The sequence below is a fragment of the Ahaetulla prasina genome, chromosome 1 (genome assembly GCF_028640845.1).
Source record: "Ahaetulla prasina isolate Xishuangbanna chromosome 1, ASM2864084v1, whole genome shotgun sequence".
Lineage (NCBI taxonomy): Eukaryota > Metazoa > Chordata > Lepidosauria > Squamata > Colubridae > Ahaetulla > Ahaetulla prasina.
Window position 1 is genome coordinate 134190964 of NC_080539.1, and position 19022 is coordinate 134209985.

Sequence of the window (19022 nt, forward strand, 5' to 3'; positions counted from 1 at the left end):
TTAAAACAGCAATTTGGGCTAAAGTTTTCCCCTGGGATCTTCCAACCCTAGGCAGCAAGTCTTGCCAGAGCATAACCAGGGATATTTTATCTCAGAGAGTTAGCAGAATCCCCCAAGAGAATCTCTAAAGTACTTTTTCTTCACTACTGAGCAACCACAATTCCCACTCAATTCATCTGCAATGAGACAGCAGGGTTTTTAGGTCAATCTTGTCCCAATTTATCTTCCTCCGCTGTCCTATATAGGCACTATTGCTCTAAATCTAGAGCAATAGTGCCTATATATCCTTCCTTCTCTCCTTCTTTAAAAGATTACCTCTCCTGCCTGGTTGCCACAGTTGATCTGCCCCATTGCAACACTATGGGCACCCTAACCTTCCAACGTTGTCATAAATCACCTGCTTGTCTGACACATATAATGGGGTGGTTTGGTTTTCACAGGCTTCAACTCACTTTCCTTCTGAGCTGTAACTGTTGATACTACCGTCAGTTGACTCCCGACTGGGCTGCCGAACCATGCGACTTCTCATTTCTGCTGCCATTCCTGTCTCTGTACTTCTTTGTATAGTGCTTTTCAGCTTCTTGTTGCCAGTCTCTGAAACAGACAGAAAAACAGAGAGTAGTAGAAACTGTAATAGGAATACTTATGGAAAAATTTTAAAAAGGTTATACAATTGTTATAGTTATGCATGTGGTTCACTGTAGACTAAAATGAGATAACACTGAACTAAACACACCCTTAAATAGGCAATAAAACTGTATTATCTGATTCTTAGCAAGCAAACTGTCTTGTGGATTATGCATTTCAGTTCATTCAGTACTTTATCTACTCATTAATACTATTTTGCTAATAAACAACTCATTATATTTTTTCAACATGCATCTGTTTTGATCTTTTTAATATATAGCATTTACCATCTATAGCTTTCACTTACCTGGAGTGTAAGCTTAACTCAACTCCATTTAAACAGAAGACACAGGGAACTGCAACACAGCTATTTTTTTTTAAAAGAAAGATACAATGCAATGATTCCTCATTCATTTGCTGCCCATTTATGAGCATATTTATGATGCAATGCTGGTTTTGCAACAGCCATGCTTTTTTTTGTGTGTGAATTGTTCAGCAACTTCATCCAACCTGATATTCTCCAGATATGTTGGATTGTGATGCCTATCTATCCACAAGTAGATCTCAGGCTGATGAAGATGATGGGGGGATGTAATGTCTACTTCTGAGCATGTCGCGAAGAACAATATCAACTGAGGTAGTGCAAAATCCATCACTGACTTTATAATTTCACGAGACACTATTTTTCCTTCATGAGTTACACCTTTATTATACCCTGGTTGCAGGCTGCCAAACAGGGTGGTTTTCTACAAAAATCCAGGATTAAGACTTCCATTCATAATACAGATATGGGATGTTCAATCTTACAATCATTCTTTCAGATGTGTTAAGCTAAGAGAGACTGTATTGTAAACCAGCCAACAATCTGTCTACAATCCAATCCAATCCCACATTCTGCTTGTTGACTGCACTATAGTATGTTGGTTATTTTCTACCTCTGTAAAATGTAGGAAAAAAAATGTTCACATCTCTTTTGTGATGGTTGCTGAGGGACTACTGATATCTCAAGATGGAGGAAGGGTCAAAGGATTCCTTTGAAATGGCCACTGTCAGCTTTTTGTGAATTCTGATGAACAGCTGCATCAGGCTGCTAGGAAGTAAATGCTGAGCATCAAACAGCATTTGGTGGTAGCTCATGATCACTTGGAAATCATGCAAATGGACAACCACCTCCAAAATGCATGCAATTTAAATAAATTCCATCATGTTAAAAAGAAGTTCATAAATAATTGATAAACACAATTCATCACCCAATTATTTTGTTGACAGATATGTGAGAATTCTTTCAAGAAAACATTTGATAAAAGGTCTTCCCATCTGAGCATGTCATTTAACAATGGAAAATACACTCTTCTGGATCCTCACAACCTTCCCTCTGTTGGTTGGCATCTGTTGCCTTTCATGTGTGTCTTGTTTCAGCTGCAGAGTGGGATGCACAACTGTTTCATTTGACAACACCTCTATAAATAATGGCTAAGTTTAAAAACACCAGCCTTTTCAACTAGTCATAACTGCAGATATTCATTGCCCATTGCAATTCCTAGCATTCTGTGCTTCTGTTGATCTGCTATTAAGATACAGAACAAACTGTTCAGATGCCACTATCAAAACATGGACATTATGTTTTACCTTAGTACTTCTGAGTTTCATTGAAATGTTAATTATGATCATGTAAGACAATATACCACTGTAAGAAACACAGACCCGAAAAAATTAACATATTCCTGAAGATCTCTTGCATTGTATATAAAGATAATAAACCAAGTTTTGCTTCTAGGAACTCTAAAGCATGTCAGTATTTACATACACATAAAGTAATTTCAAATGTGAAAGAGGAATTAAAAAGTTAAAATCTCTTCCTCTACCGAACGTAACTGATTTCTAAGCATCTCTAGTATATGAGTTATACAAAATGGACCATCTGCCAGAAATGTCTGATCATACATCTTTGAACCTGGACAGTAAGTGATAGGCTTATGAGGGATGCGGAGTGAACCATCCTGCCATGATCAGATAAAGAAAATGTTTAGCCAATACTAACTGACTGATGTTCTAGAAAGGTTGAATAATTCAACCAATTTGTTTTTTTAAAATCCAAGTTTATAGATTAATCTTTGCTTTTTGATTAGAAATAGCAATGCCCCTGAGAAATAGGTAATGTTTGATTTTCCTATTGCAAACTGACATTTTAGTTTATACACCCCATTGACTTCATAATAGCCAGGACTCTCCTGTGGGCTATGTTCCCATGGCAATTTTTTTTTTTTTGAGGAAGAAAATGTAACTCACACTTTGGAGTCTTTATATCTCAATTACTAGATATAAGACGAACATTTTAAACAGAAACCATTCTATTAGAACTTGTGGCACTATTCTACGCATGTAATTTGAAAAGGTTCAACAAACAAATTGTACAGAAAAGTGTTATAGTAAGAAAAAATAAACATTCCTATTTCATACAAATGATTCCGATACATGATTTCAAAACAAATCTTCAGGTAAAAGAGCTGCTTTGGGAAACAAAACACTCTTGTCAATATGCCTAAGATGTTGACTTATAAATATATTTTGGATATATAAATGATTACAGATACATTAAAAAAAGTCAGAGTTTTATGAATTGATGAAAACAGAAATGAAATACTCGAGAAAAAAATGACCAGTTGCAAAAGAAATGCACTCATAAAGCTGTATTTTTTTGTGTGCTGAAAACAGAAAAGTAGACAAACTTTACAACTCAGTTATCTGATCATTTTGCATATAACCTTTAAAACTTCTAACTGAAGTAAAAGGGAGAAAACCATTGAAATATTTAATTCAGGTGTTAAGATGCAGAGGAATTAATGTCATAAAAGAATGTGTAAGTCCTTCAATCCATAAACTGTATCACTTCTCAAAAACCTTGGAAGCAGTCCTGTATCCGTGGTTAATTTCTATTTTTTAACTGACAAAAAGACAAATTAAATATACAATTGAAGAATTATTCTCTTAGTTGTCTTTAATGTAAATGTTAAGAAAATTAAACCATGTTTAATGTTTATCCAGTATCTCTCTATCATATTTAGAAATACAACCTCCAGCCTGCCATTCCTGTATTTGGGAAAAACTGAACACTCCTGATCTATCACTCAAGGGCATCTCTCACGAAAGACATATTTGAAACAGCCTCTAAACAAACCACTTTATATTTGAAAGGGAAAAAAACCCCTTCCCAGCTTTCCCCTACTAGCCTCTCTATTGGATTGTGAACTTCTAACTCTGGGAGGAAGGCCATAAAGAGGGATCGGTGAACTATACTGACATTTGTATACTCTTATTTCATCATCTGTTTGAAAGATGCGTTATAGCATAAATTCTCCTGAAATGACCTGCGTTCAGTCCCAGGAACGACTATCCTCATTCAGCATACGGCTTCATGTCAAAAATAAGATGGCAGATCAAGCAAAAGTGCAACTATTATGTTACTATCCAAAGGGCATTATTTCCATTACTGGAAGAGCAATTTACAATAGGTAACACAGCAAAGGCATTCTTTCAAAGAAACAACAGACTTCTTTAGTGTTTCTTTCTTTAAGAATCAGGACATCCAAGGACTGTTGAGACGATAATCTCTGAAATATTTTTTTTGAAGATGCATCTCTGAAGAATATACAGTCATTTTTTTAAACATTCAATTGATCAGATCACAGCAATTTAAACAACATACCATGAAAAAGAAAGTTTCATCTGCTATTATAATTTACTAATTACTAACATACTTCGATCATTTTTACTAAGTTTCAATTATTTTACTAACTCAATGGCATCATTACTTTAAAATAGATTATTATACTTAGTTATTTTAATATTAATTATGAAAGGGATCTTGGGAGTCCTTGTGGACAGTCACTTAAATATGAGCCAGCAGTGTGCTGCAGCTGCCAAAAAAGCCAATGCAGTCCTAGGCTGCATTAACAGAGGGATAGAATCAAGATCACGTGAAGTGTTAAAACCACTTTATAATGCCTTGGTAAGGCCACACTTGGAATACTCTCAATATCTTTTTTTACATTGTGGTAATCAAAACGTTTGGTCACCACAATGTAAAAAAAGATATTGAGACTCTAGAAAGTGTGCAGAGAAGAGCAACAAAGATGACTAGGGGATTAGAGGCTAAAACATATAAAGAACGGTTGTGGGAATAGGGTATGTCTAGTTAAAAGAAGGACTAGGGGTGACATGATAGCAGTGTTCAAATATCTCAGGGGTTACCAGAAAGAAGAGGGAGACAAGCTATTCTCCAAAGCACCTGAGGGCAGGATAAGAAGCAATGGATGGAAACTAATCAAGGAAAGAAGCAACTGAGAACTAAGGAGAAATTTCCTGACTGAACAATATATCAGTGTAACAACTTGCCTCCAAAAGTTGTGAATGCGCCAACTCTGGAAGTTCTTAAGAAGAGACTGGACAACTATTTGTCTGAAATGGTGTAGGGTTTCCTGCAGCAGGGGGTTGGATTAGAAGACCTCCAAGGTCCCTTACAACTCTATTCTACTCTACTCTACTCTTACATGACAGAAAACAGACTCATATAACATACATATCATACAAACATCTCTTAAGCATAAGAAAAGTTAAATATTGTCTATATTAGTAAATTTTCAGTAGGAAATGTATCATAAATCTTTAAGTGGAGTAGGTTCTTAGGAGCCCTTTCATAAATCTGTATACACACTCACATTCACACAGATATAATCTGCCATTGGTTTTTGTTTTCAGTGTGTTTGCTCCTCTGAGAAGCAAAAAAGGTCAGGAGGTCATGAGTAGATAGCTTTATAGTTTACTCAATCTCCCACTATTGGCATTTTTTTGAAAAGTAGCATACCAGTGCTGAGAACCTGCTATACTGGCTCTTTACAACAATGCCTGCTGGTATGCATGTTGTCCTAACCTCTCAGCAAGGGCACTCATTTCTTACATCCTGAGCATTTCATGGCTGTTTCTGTCATCTTCATTTTATTCAAGAAGATGTACATTTCTGGAAGAATTATAAAAGGATGCTACAACTAAGAAATCGAAGAGGAAAGATTTATTGGGCAGCATCTTTAAAGAAACTCACCCTCTGCAGCAGTCAACAGAAAGCATAAGAGCACAACCCAGGAAAAGAGTTCTTAAAATATTGCTCCAGATCCCCATGTTCAGGACCCAAGGGGATGATCATGGTGTTTCCAATTGTCCAGTGCTACTCTTGCTTTTACATTCCCAACTAATTCCTGCTCTTTAGACTGACAGGCAGATAGCTGTTCTATAAATAGTTGAACAAATGAAGCAATTCAAGGAAGAACACCACAAATCACCTAAAGTGAACCATTAAAAAATGGATTCAGATCTCCTGCATTATAATGAAAAGGGCTCTGAATCCTTTACAAATAAGCTCTCTTATCCCTGATTGCTGCAGCTCAGAACTGAGGTAGTTTTACTTATGAGCAAAATCCAGTCCATACTAAGGAGTTATAAATATGCTTGAGCCCCAGTTCGGATCAAGTTCTTTCCATGAAGTACATCTGTATTGTTCTCTAATGTTTTCTTGTAAATAAGCCCTATATAAGTCATATACGTAACTCCTTGAATGTAAAACGGTTACATTTAATGATACCCAGGTAGTTGAATATAAAAACTATATACAAATGTTTTGCATAAAATGCACCTACATGGCTCACATATCACATTTCTTCACTGCAGATTTCTTCATCAGTCTATGAGTTAGAGTGTAGGACAAGGGAAACTGATGTAAACACTTCCATGAGAACAGTCACTTTACATAAGAAAAATAAATACTAGTGAAGTGAAATGAGTAGAGAAATCAGAATAATGTGAACATCTATAACCATGAATACACCTGTTCATTTTTCCCAGATTATATTATAGCAATTTATATCTTCATAAAATATTCATTTGTCTTGAAACAAAAAAACCCATACAAAATCACATCAGAAATGGCTAATAACGCTGTAAAACTGTATTCACAATTCTATTGTTATTAGTACAGCTATTTAAAATATGATCCTGTTAAGAGAAGTATGGCACTGTTCAGAATTGCCAGCAGAAGCCCCATGTGCAATGAATCCCTTTGTCATCCAATAGTAAGGCACTCAAAGAAGCTGCCTCATAAATTCTTATTTAATACAATATTCATTAATTTGTTGAATGTGGCAAATCAGCTCCCCACTTTCCTGAAGATGAAAGGAACCATAATAATTCCACTATACTAAAATTGTGTTTGGCAGTCAGTACATCAATTTAAAAAAGAAGGCAAAGCTAAGAATTAATGCCAGGAAGGAAGGAAGGAAGGAAGGAAGGAAGGAAGGAAGGGAGGGAGGGAGGGAGGGAGGGAGGGAGGGACTCTCTGAATAGAGAGTATAATGACCACATAAACAATGCACTTCTATAATACATTTATCACTCTGTTGAAACAGGAATTATTTTATTCCATTCATAGATTATATTAAATCTTGTTGCTTTATAGAAAATAAAGAACAAAACAAATTATAATGAGAGTAAAAGTAATGCCAGCTTCCAAGCTGAGCCAAAACATCGTTAACTATTTTTAACAAATATATAAACAAATGATACAACACTGCTTATTACAGCAGTCTTTGCTACTGTTGCACTGTTTAAAGAACCCAAAATGTGCACCAATATCAATTAAAAATACACGACTGGTGAATATTTTATGTAAACCATGAATCTTTAAAGTAACCCAATCTATTTTCAATAGACCGTATTTTTATGAATAACATAATGTTCATCACAATAAATTTTATTATAATAGAATATAGAGTTAAAGATCCATAACTGAGACCAACCATATCTTTTTATATACATATGTGCACAGACAAGAATAGCAGGATGTCTTCCTTCTTCATGTAACACTTTAATAGAGAGAGTGAATGTAGGAAATTAACCCATTGGAGAGGCTCTCGTTTCAAATACAAGTCTGAAGCATTTTTATTTGGAGGTAAAACCCACTGAAATAAATGAGATAGTACACTTAACGTCTGATGGCCCCATTCTTCTAAGAAGTATAAAACACAACATTGATTTGTGAGAGACGCAAAATACCCCGAAGCTCTGGGATGCCTGTTTGGTAAATAGAAAAGCGCATTTAATCATACTCTATTCAGAGGAAACCGAAATGAGTAGCGTTAATTTTGCATACTAATTCTGATATGACCATTCAACAGAAATCTAGGTATCAGAAGAGATCGTGTTCATGTTGCCACATTGACTGGGACTGAAATACAGTTTTAGAGGTACTGCCCCCAAACAAACTAAGACCATTTCTTTAAAAATCTTGTGCAGGCAAATATGTCACACAACATGACTTTGAATATTGGTAACTCCAGATACTTCCTGTAAAATAGATTGAACACATACTATACACTTATGCATTTTTATCTGAATATTTATTTGAAAACCAAGCATATACAAACTACCCTGGGTTATTTAAGCAGCTGAATTCCATTTACCTCATCAGTGCTAATGAAGTGAAAAAAGGGGACAATTAATCTTTTTTTTAAAAAAAAGGCAGGATAAAGTAAGATAATCCAATCAGAAACAGTTGACATACCTGCAGACAGTGATTATCTCGCCGATGAAATCACCTTCTATTAATGTGACTAAGCCCTATTTTAAATCAAGATTTCCTTTTTCCTTTTCTTTCTTAAGCATCAGCTAAGGAGATCTATACTTATCAGAATGAGGAACAGACTCATGGATTTGAAGAGAGCTGTGAACCTTAAAGCATTCTTCCATCTCTCTACAGTACCCCTGTTCTTTCTTTAGGCTACAGAGATGAAGCTTTTATGGTTTCTAAAGTACCTCAAGAAAAAAAATATATTTAAAAGCATGTTACATAGCATCATGCTCTATTCTTATTAGTTTGCTTGACTGAGCTTCTTCAAGGGCTCTCTCTCTATATATATAGATTTATTATTTTCAAATCAATACGTTCATTTTTAAAAAAAACATATTATTACATTGTGGGTATTCTAAGTACCTTTCAGGTTATCATAATGGGCAAAACAAAATTCCAGAGTCCTTATTTTACAATATTTCATAGTTGACACTAGTGTCTGTATCACAGGCCCACAAGAAAATAGCTTCTTCTCAGAAACCTTTATGATCCTGCTACATTGATCTCACTCACCTGTTTGGCTAAGCTGGGATGTGCTTCTGCTTCTGCGGGATACCATGGCAACCACTTTGGCACTAAGGCTTGATCTTCTCTTCTTCCCACCTGTTCCAACTGTCCCAACTGCGGTATCTGATTGACTCCCATCATTCTGTTCCAGCTTATATACTTCTCCACTCACACTTGTGCTCTTTGTGATGATTCTCCCTGAAGTCCCCATCCTTCCGCCTTGCATTTTAGGAGTAAACGTACTATATTTTCAAAGTAAAAACATACATGTACATTTAAATTATGAGTTTAAAACACATGAGTTTAAAACACACTAGAAGTTAAACCAAATATATATATATATATAACTTCTCCTGCTCAAGTCTTGATACGAATACTTTCAAACTTCTTTGATACTTTCAAATGCCATTTCTTAAAAGTAACATCCCCCCTTCCCTAATCAGCTAATTAAAGCAATCCCTCTACCTGATCCTGTTGTTTGTCTCTCTAATCCCCATACCTTTTACCTTTAACTGTCTACCCTGGACCTTTCATGTTTCTTAAGAGGTCCCTAAGGGGGCGTGCATAAGCGCACCAGCGTGCCTACTGTCCCTGTCCTACTGTTCCCAATTATACGTAATCATTCTATGTGTTTATACCTATGTTTTGCCAATTTATATTCTTTTTTGTGTGCCAATTTTTTTCATATGTCCATGTATATGTCTATACTGTTACTTGTTTCCTTATTCATGTTGATAAATAAATAAATGAATAAATAAAGTTTCCATGTCCATTTTTAAAATTTAATTGTAGTCTTATATCCCATCTTTTTCCTAATGAGAAATAACTTTCAAAATGAAATGTTTAAAATACTACACTATACTATAATTATGATATTTCATTCCTCCCATTAAGTATAATGGGACACACAGCTGGGGAGTAAACAAACTTGCCATCCATAGAGATCTCTTGTTTGAAACAAAATTCTAAGGAAATATAATGTACAATCTAAATAAAGTTCTCTAATAAAGTTATATGGGGGGGGGGAATAAAAAGATACATTTCCAAGCTCCTTCATTTAATTGGAATATGAACCTGAAAAGAACCTGAAACAACTGATCAGTCACAAAAGTGTTATTTAAATGGCAAAATTAGTATACAAACATTGGAAAAGACAGTTCAATCTTATTCCACTATGTGAAATCAAGGACATTTTCTTTGAGAATATTTTGTTTAATCCTATATGCATAAATCTGAAATCCCTAAGGAACTGTTCCACATTATCCAAAAGAATCATTTTAACTACGTGAAATAAGGCCAGTAAACTTTTGACATGGCATTTGTAGCTATTAATATACTAAATATAATTGTACCTTATTATACAATTCTTTACAGGCATATTCAGAATTAGAGCCTATTAAATTAATGGAACTTCCATCTGAGGCTTAAACTAGAGAAAGTTGAAACTGTAAAAAATACCTGAGAAAAAATATTTTTTCATTTGAAAATGGTGTATGTGTTCATATCTCTCTGTGTGTGTGTGTGTGTGTGTGTGTGTGTGTGTGTGTGTATACATACATACGTATATCATATGTATATCATAGCTACAGATGTGTGATGTTCTTTCTTGCTTCAAACGCTCTACTATCATCCCAGTGCCGAACAAGCCCACCATCAAGGAACTGAATGACTACAGTCCAGTTGCTCTAACATCTGTAGTCAAGAAAACCTTTTAAAGGCTAATGCTGTCTCACTTGAAAACCATCACAGATCTGCTGTTAGACCCCTTGCAATTTGCATACCGAGCAAATAGATCAGCAAATGATGCTGTTAATATGGCTCTGCACTACATCCTACATCTTGAATCTCCAAAGACCTACGCAAGGGGCCTCTTTGTAGACTTTAGTTCAGCATTCAATACCATCATTCCAGACACTCTTCTAACTAAGCTAAACCAGCTACAGGTACCTGAACAGACTTGTAAGTGGATCATAAGCTTCCTAACAAACAGGAAGCAGCAGGTAAAGCTAAGTGGGATAAAGGCTGTGTGCTTCTCTTCTCTCTGTATACCAATCACTGCATCTCTGTTAAACTACTGAAGTTCGTAGATGACACAACAGTGATCAATCTCATTCGAAACAATGATGAATCCGCATACAGACAGGAGGTTGAACAATTAGTCTCATGGTGCGACCGGAACAATCTGGAACTGAACACACTCAAAACTGTAGAAATGGTGGTAGACTTTAGGAGAAACCCTTCCATACTTCCACCTCTTACAATACTAGACAACACAGTATCAACAGTAGAGACCTTCAAATTTCTAGGTTCTACCATATCGCAAGATCTAAAATGGACAGCTAACATCAAAAACATCATTAAAAAAGGACAGAAAAGAATGTTCTTTCTGCACCAACTCAGAAAGCTCAAACTGCCCAAGGAGCTGCTCATACAGTTCTACAGAGGAATTATTGAGTCTGTCATCTGCCCCTCTATAACTGTCTGGTTTGGTTCTGCAACCCAACAAGACAGACACAGACATCAGGGGATAATTAGAACTGCAGAAAAAATACAACCTGCCTTCCATTGAGGACCTGTATACTGCATGAGTCAAAAATATTTATAGACCCTTCACATCCTGGACATAAACTGTTTCAACTTCTACCCTCAAAATGATGCTACAGAGCACTGCACACCAGAATAACTAGACACAAGAACAGTTTTTCCCCGAACGCCATCACTCTGCTAAACAAATAATTCCCTCAACACTGTCAAACTATTTACTAAGTCTGAACTACTATTAATCTTCTCATCGTTTCCATCACCTATCTCCTTCCACTTATGACTGTATGACTGTAACTTTCTTGCTTGTATCCTACAATTTATATTGATATTGTTTCCTGATTGCTTATTTGTACCTTATGACTATCATTATGTGTTGTACCTTATGATTTTTGATGAACGTATCTTTGCTTTTATGTACACTGAGAGCATATGCACCAAGACAAATTCCTTGTGTGTCCAATCACACTTGGCCAATTAAAAAAATTGTATATGTATATATATATGTATATGTATATGTATATGTATATGTATATGTATATGTATATGTATATGTATATGTATATGTATATGTATATGTATCAGTAGTGGGTTCCACTTACCTTCGCTACTGGTTCGGAATTGTGAGCGCATCCGAACCAGGGCAAACTGGTAGAAACCCACCACTGATATATATGAGATATAATGATATATATAAAATGCAATAGCTGAATGGCAATTTTCTCAAAGACAGAAGACTACAATTTGTCAGCAGAATGTAGCCACTTTTATATTCCATTAGACAACTTATGACCTGTTGGATCATCCTTTCAGATATATTTCTTTACCAAAATTTCAGAGATATTTCATCCTTTCAGAGATATTTCTTTACTAAAACAGAACCACCATGGTTGGGCAACAATTAGGGAGAGGGGGAGCAACTTCTAATTTCCTGCCAACTTCAACTTGATGTTGGTTGTGGGAAGTTGATGGGGAGCGTCAGAAATCACAATCATGTAACTGTGGCTGACCACAGCAAAGCTGCCGTGGCCACAGGTTTGCAAATACAACTAGTCTGAAGATAACTTGAAATTTCAGTTCCACGAGAGAAATGGGCCTCTCAAAATTTTTGCATTCTTTTAATACATTTGAGGTACCCTCAAAAATTCTTGCCCTAGCATGCACCATTTTGCCTAATTGAAAGTTACAATCAAATGGACAGGAGGTCTTTAGCAGTAAAGAGATTGATTTACATGGGACAGTTCTAACCAAGTGCTTAATTCTCCTTTGAAATAAACTGATGTTATTTTTTTCTGGATCTAATTCTTTCTTGGTTAGTTTTTTTCCCTTCGGAAAAAACATCCTGCAGCCAAATTTCCTTGCTTATTATCAATCAGTCAGTGATTATTGCATGTGTTGCATATGCACACATGTTGTGAATTTTTAAGTTGGGTAAAGAAAGGATATATTACACAGAAATCATGACTGGCAATGAAGCAAAAGATGAAAATAAGATTCTTTGGTTTTATACAAGATAATAAAGGACTATTGTTTGAGCAATTCTGATGTGATGATTTTTTTTGCCAAAGAATTTTAATGATTATTTTGGTGAGGTGTGGATTTTTCTATCACTGCTATCCTACTTTATATAAGAATTTCATATTCTAGCACAGAAAACCCAAAGATAAAAAAATGTAGATTAGTTTTATAATAGCAGCCACAACATTATCATCACTACCATCACCACAAAACAAGAAAAAAGTCTGTTCTCTTCCTGAGCCTCAAAGGCAGGACACAAATCTCACACATGATAAATCTATTTTTTTTGCTGTGAAACAAATTAAGTACAATATTAGCTATGCTTATTGAGCCACTAAATAATTTAGTGTTTTTAATTTTCTATTCTCAAATGCTCTCTACATTGTAATGAGATCAAAGACTGATCTCTCTTGAGATCCACTTCCTTGAAAATTTGATATCAGTGGAGTTGCACAGCTATAGTTCTTGGTGGTTTTCATTTAAAAATAGGTAATTAGGAAGAGATCATCTTAGTATTTATTCCTAACCATAATCACCTCTTATCAGAATAAAACTAGATAAGTAAGGAACAACATGAACTAAACCCTCAGCTCTGGGGAAATGAAGAAGTTATTATTCATTACCTGCATTTGTTCTTGAAATAAATAGTGAAGCTTTTTGCTATACTGCTATTGTTTTGAACGTGTTGCAATTAGTAATGACACAAGGATTAGGATGCATGATAGACGATAGATGATAGATTAGGATGCATGTATGACTATAACTTGTTGCTGGCAATCCTTATGATTTATATTGATATATTGACCATCAATTGTGTTGTAAATGTTGTACCTTGATGAACGTATCTTTTCTTTTATGTACACTGAGAGCATATGCACCAAGACAAATTCCTTGTGTGTCCAATCACACTTGGCCAATAAAATTCAATTCAATTCAATTCAATTCAATTCAATTCAATTCAATTCTATTCTATTCTATTCTATTCTATTCTATTCTAGACATATAACAGGCAAAAGTTTTGCAAGACTAGAACTCACACTATCTCAGTCTCTAGCTTGGGGCCTTAAATATTACACCAAACTATACAGCACAGATTTCCATCACAATATTAGAAATAATAACAGCAGAAAATCCATTATAATTGTTGTCAGACATTCTGATAATTACATGTCCCAAAGCTCTTATCATAATCCTTGGTACAATAGTTCTGAGATAAGCAGTTTACTAGAATTTATACTAGGTACTGAGATCCTTGGAAATCTACATTTCCCAGCATCCTTGATGCACATGTTCTCTCAGGCCATCTCCATCATGACCCTCAACCATCGGTGCCTCGTCTCTATACTTAAATTCTAAGGGAAGGGAAGATTACAGAAGCTTCCACTGATTATAAATGAATATCAAAGTTAAACTTGGGGAAGTGATTTTTTTCCCCTAGTAATTAAAATATCTTGATTTGACTGAGCCTATCTGAATCAAGTGAAAGTTTTACTACACTGCAATCCAGAAAACCTTGTGGTAACCTTATATGGCTACTGGACAACGTCTCCCCTCTACCCCCCAGCCTAATAATGGAGCAATCCATTATTAGCCTGCTTAGCCTGCAGGACAATTAACCTTTGAAAATTGAAGGTTTCAAAAAATATTTCACAGGAATATCTCAAAAAGAAGGAAGCCCTTGAGGCATTTATAAACCTAAATTAGTTTTCCATTTAAGGTTTAAGTTAAGGATTGCTGAATAACTGCCTCTAGTTCTGAAAAGAACATCACAATTTGTATGTGAAATAGCAGAGACATCTAGAGCTCAAAAACAAAATATCAATCTTCAAAATTCATGTCCAAATTTTTGAAGAACCCCAAAGCAGATTTAGATCTTTCTGCTTTAAATTATTTAAATTATTCTTGAAATCGTGTCTTCCTTGTCAGAAGACATCACAGGATTAGAAATTCCATCAACACTGAGAGAAAAATAAAAACTAACTAAAAGAACTAATGTGGTCCTATCAAAGCTGAGATATTCAAACAATCAACATTTTATTTTGATGGCACATGCAAGTTGCACTTCCCTGTAATCTTCATTGTTTTATTTCAATGATATGATGCAACTAAATGGAAATAAAAGGCATACTTTGCTTATTGTGGGACTCAAATTGAGCAGCAAATTAAAATAACATACATCGGTCATTCTAAATTTCTTAAAATAATGTTTCAATATGTAAATCAGTTACATCCATACATCCATATAAGCATATGAAAACACTTACCCCTCAGATACTGTTTAATATACAACAAATATCAAATTGAAGGTGGTATAATTTTAGTTTGACAAATAAACTTACATATTTAATATCTGTTTTGTAAAATGACTCACCTATGCACTCTATGAAAATACATCTTTTTTTGGAAATGAAAGCCAGCAGCACAGTTGCTTCTGTACAAGATATGAGTCACTATTTTTTGATCTTGTTGATCTCTTAGCATGGAATCTTTGATAATTTCATTCACCGACAGATCCTCCCTATTTCATATAATTCTTCAGTACAATAAGAAGCTATCGATAGCTCATGGACTTCTTTTTAGACCATACATAGGTCTATTGTGGTTTGTTGACAGATTTCATCAATGCTACTAGAAAGCTTTCTGCTTTCTCTGTTAAATACCTACTACTGTAAACCTGAGTTTCTATGGATCTCTTTACAAGGGGGTGGCTCATGAATATTAATTTCAGAGCAAGTAGCAGTCCTGGACCAAAGAGAAAGTTAATCATCTCTATTTAATGAGGAACATCATATTTCTAAAAATAAACTACCCTGTTATTCCAAGTGTCCCATATTTAAGTATTATTTCGGAATGTCCTTTCAGTCAATCACAGAGAAAATTCTTACCTTAAGAAAAAAGTCTTTTTAACAAACCAATTAATATTACCATCCTATGCAAGTTTTCTTATAATCAAGTTTTGCTCAGTGAAACTTAATGATGAATAAATATTTATAAAATGTAAGCAAGAACTATTTAATTTTAAACCAAATGAAAGCTTCAATTGCATTGATCAGAACCGTAGACATTTACAACTTTATTTCAGTCTGCAGCTCTAACAGTTGAACTATCTAGTAATAAAACTTCACTGTTGTCATCATTCTCGATTGCAAAGTAATTTCAGATTCACCCTATAATCAAGTGTTGAAGAGCACACAAACTGCTGAATATTCCAAACAGCTATTCAACATAAAGAATAATGAACATGATAGTGTACCAAATAGTGGTAGACATATTATGTGTCATAACCCTTTTGACCCAGGGCACTTTCCAAAATGGCTGTCATGGATGAAATGGCCAGGCATCAAAATCTTACTGGAGGATTTAGTAGAGTTACTCCTGCTTTAAATTCTAAACCTATATTTTCCACCATTTCATTTACATTTTGTCATTTTCTAGGCATTCTTCCAACAAAACAATGTGCCACGTCCAGCCACAAGTTTTATTTATTTACTTTTAACTTGTCTTTATTATTGTCATAAATAACTCAAAGCTGCAAACATACCTAATACTTATTCCTCCTCTTTTCCCCATAACAACCATCCTGTGAGGTGATTTGGGCTGAGAAAAAGTGACTGGCCAAGTTCACCCAGTTGGCTTTCATGCCTAAGGCAAGGCTAGAACTCAGAGAATCCTACTTTCTAGCATGAAAACCACTAGACCAAACTCATTCTATCTCAAACCATAATTCCTATATATGGAATTATTGGATTCAAAGGCCAAAGGATACCTGAACTGTGCTAGAGTAGGCATGTAGCACAATCTTGTAGCAGCAATCTACAACTGAAAAACATTCTAGTGAAATGAGTAAAGGTAGCAAGCCCAATTCTTTGCTTCAAGGATTATTATTATTATATTTTTATCTAATAAGTGTGCGTGTGTGTGTGTGCACATGCATGTGTGTGCATGTGTGGGTGAGAGAAGGTGGGGAGAAGAAGGAGAGGGAGAGAGAACGTGAACTTATAGCAGCAGAACATACTTAACCTCTGGCTTCCTATTTCCTCACAACTACAACCCTCTAGGGTGGGTTGAGATGAGAGTCAGTGACTGGCCCGAAGTCACCCTACTGACTTTCATCCCTACGAGAGGTGCAATCCTACAGGTTTTTATGCCTTAACTACCATACTATCCCATTAATATAGAGAGCTACAAACTGGCTCTCTATATTATACATAATAATGGTAGATATCTCATCAGTTGTTGGTGCCTCTCCAGAATTCTTCTCCAAATCTCCTGAAGATGCTTCTTTGTTAGTCCTCCCCACTAAACAACCACTGTATCTGACCACTAATCTTTCCTTCAAAAAAAGGGAAACTCATCTCACAGCTTAAATGAGGGTGGAAGTCCAAAGAAATATCCTTTAAAAGATGTGGTCACTTAATTCTATCTCCAATAATTCTTCTCTCAATAGTACTGGGTTCTAAGTATGTAGACTAGAATATATTCAGAATTACATAGTGTGTATGTGTGCATTTTGCATTTATTCCTTGCAGAAAAGGCATTTCCATGTAAGATATAATGCTGCTCTTCCAGCTTGGCCAGACCAAAAAGAGTCATTTGATATTTAACAAAGATACACAATCAATTTGTGTTTATCATGTGTTTGGATTTGTGCGCTATCCATTATGATATGTAGATTGTTTTACCGCTGGAACTGACATGATTCTAAACATTATGAAATATAGTACTAAATATTATGAAAATGGTGTACGACATATCAGAGATGGTTCTATCATTATACAATATGAGTTGTCTCCTCCAAACTACAGATTTTGAGTGAAATAAAATGGAAGAAATTATTCATTATTAAATGTGTTACTATAAAATCTTGACTCCCGGTGATGGGTAGGGAAAAAAGAGTTATGAGATGTTTAATTTTTTAAAACACCTTTGGTTATGTAGTATAGCAACCAACAATGCATATACATCAATTGAAACATATGTCATTCTTCCAAACTAATGAAATCATGACATCTTGGGTTACAGGTACAAATTCACAAGGGAAAGAAGCTAGCCTTTACCTCACATCAGCAACAGTATGCCTTCTTTTCTTGTCTTCCACATTCTTTTTTTTTTCACTGTGCCCCGGCTTGACATCTAATTCCCATGAAATTCTCCTGTCTTTTTTGCCATCAACTTTGCAGTTCTCTAAGGATTTTGATCTTCCCATAGTCACAACATGCAGGCATGCAAAATTAAATGAAGATAACTCAAAATGAAAAAAAGGAATTATGAAGTACAAGTTAATTGTCCCCATATGTCACCTCCATCTGCATAGCCACCCTTGATCTCCCTACCACCAACAATTTACCTCAAACCCCTTTTCAAATCTTATATTGGGTTAACCTCAGCATTTTCAAAGGTGTAGGCTTCAACTCTTCAAGAGAATGGCTTGGGAATCCTGGGAGTTGAAGTCCACATATCTTGAAGTTGCTAAGGTTGTGAAACATTGGGTTAACACCACTCCATCTGACAAAATTAGCTGCAGCTTACAAAAGCTTATGCCTTTTACGAAAATTTGTTAGTCAAAAAAGGTGCTAAGACTATTGATTGGGGGCTCCAACAAATTAATGGGTCTCTCCTTGTACAATATCTAGCTTTTGGATGTAACTTTAATAAAAGAAAGAGAGGGGAAAAATAAAATGATTGATTTATTGCAAAATCACATGTTATCTGAAAGCAGGGTTGCGAACAGTTGATGCCCTAAGCACAGCCCAACAATTGAGCCCTTTGGCCCTTCCATTGTTTAACTGATAAGACATTAAAACTCAGAGCTGAAGGTGAAATAGATTTAAAATTCAGTATTCTTCCTGGCCATCTCCCAGGCAAGACATCAGAACTATGTTAAACTTTTTTTTAATTCACACTAAACAGCCATAAGTAATAGAACCAAATATTTTTACTTATAACTAGGGCAACAGGGAAAAAAAAGCAAACTTCAATACTTCTTAATGCGTTTTAAATAAAATTGTTGTAAGAGAAAAATGGAAATACAAAAATTTATTGCAAAGTATTTTTAATTGCCCTCCCAAAGATAGCTAGGAGAAATAACCCTTCCCTTGATTGCCATAAGTACATGCGTTTGTTTGTTTGTTTGTTTAATAGTTAATCCAAGACT

At 35.2% G+C, this 19022-nt stretch overlaps 1 protein-coding gene across 1 annotated transcript in view; it reads right to left on the reverse strand.

Annotated features, from left to right (window-relative positions):
* The window catches only part of RIMS1 (regulating synaptic membrane exocytosis 1), a 296197-nt gene that overhangs the window by 10178 nt on the left and 266997 nt on the right, over window positions 1–19022 (reverse strand). The window contains exons 28-30 of the mRNA XM_058176391.1: window positions 17926–18066; window positions 8816–9051; window positions 453–594 (exon numbers count right to left, since the gene is read on the reverse strand). Coding sequence (XP_058032374.1) covers window positions 453–594; window positions 8816–9051; window positions 17926–18066 — 519 coding nt within the window. The remainder of the gene's footprint in view (window positions 1–452; window positions 595–8815; window positions 9052–17925; window positions 18067–19022) is intronic.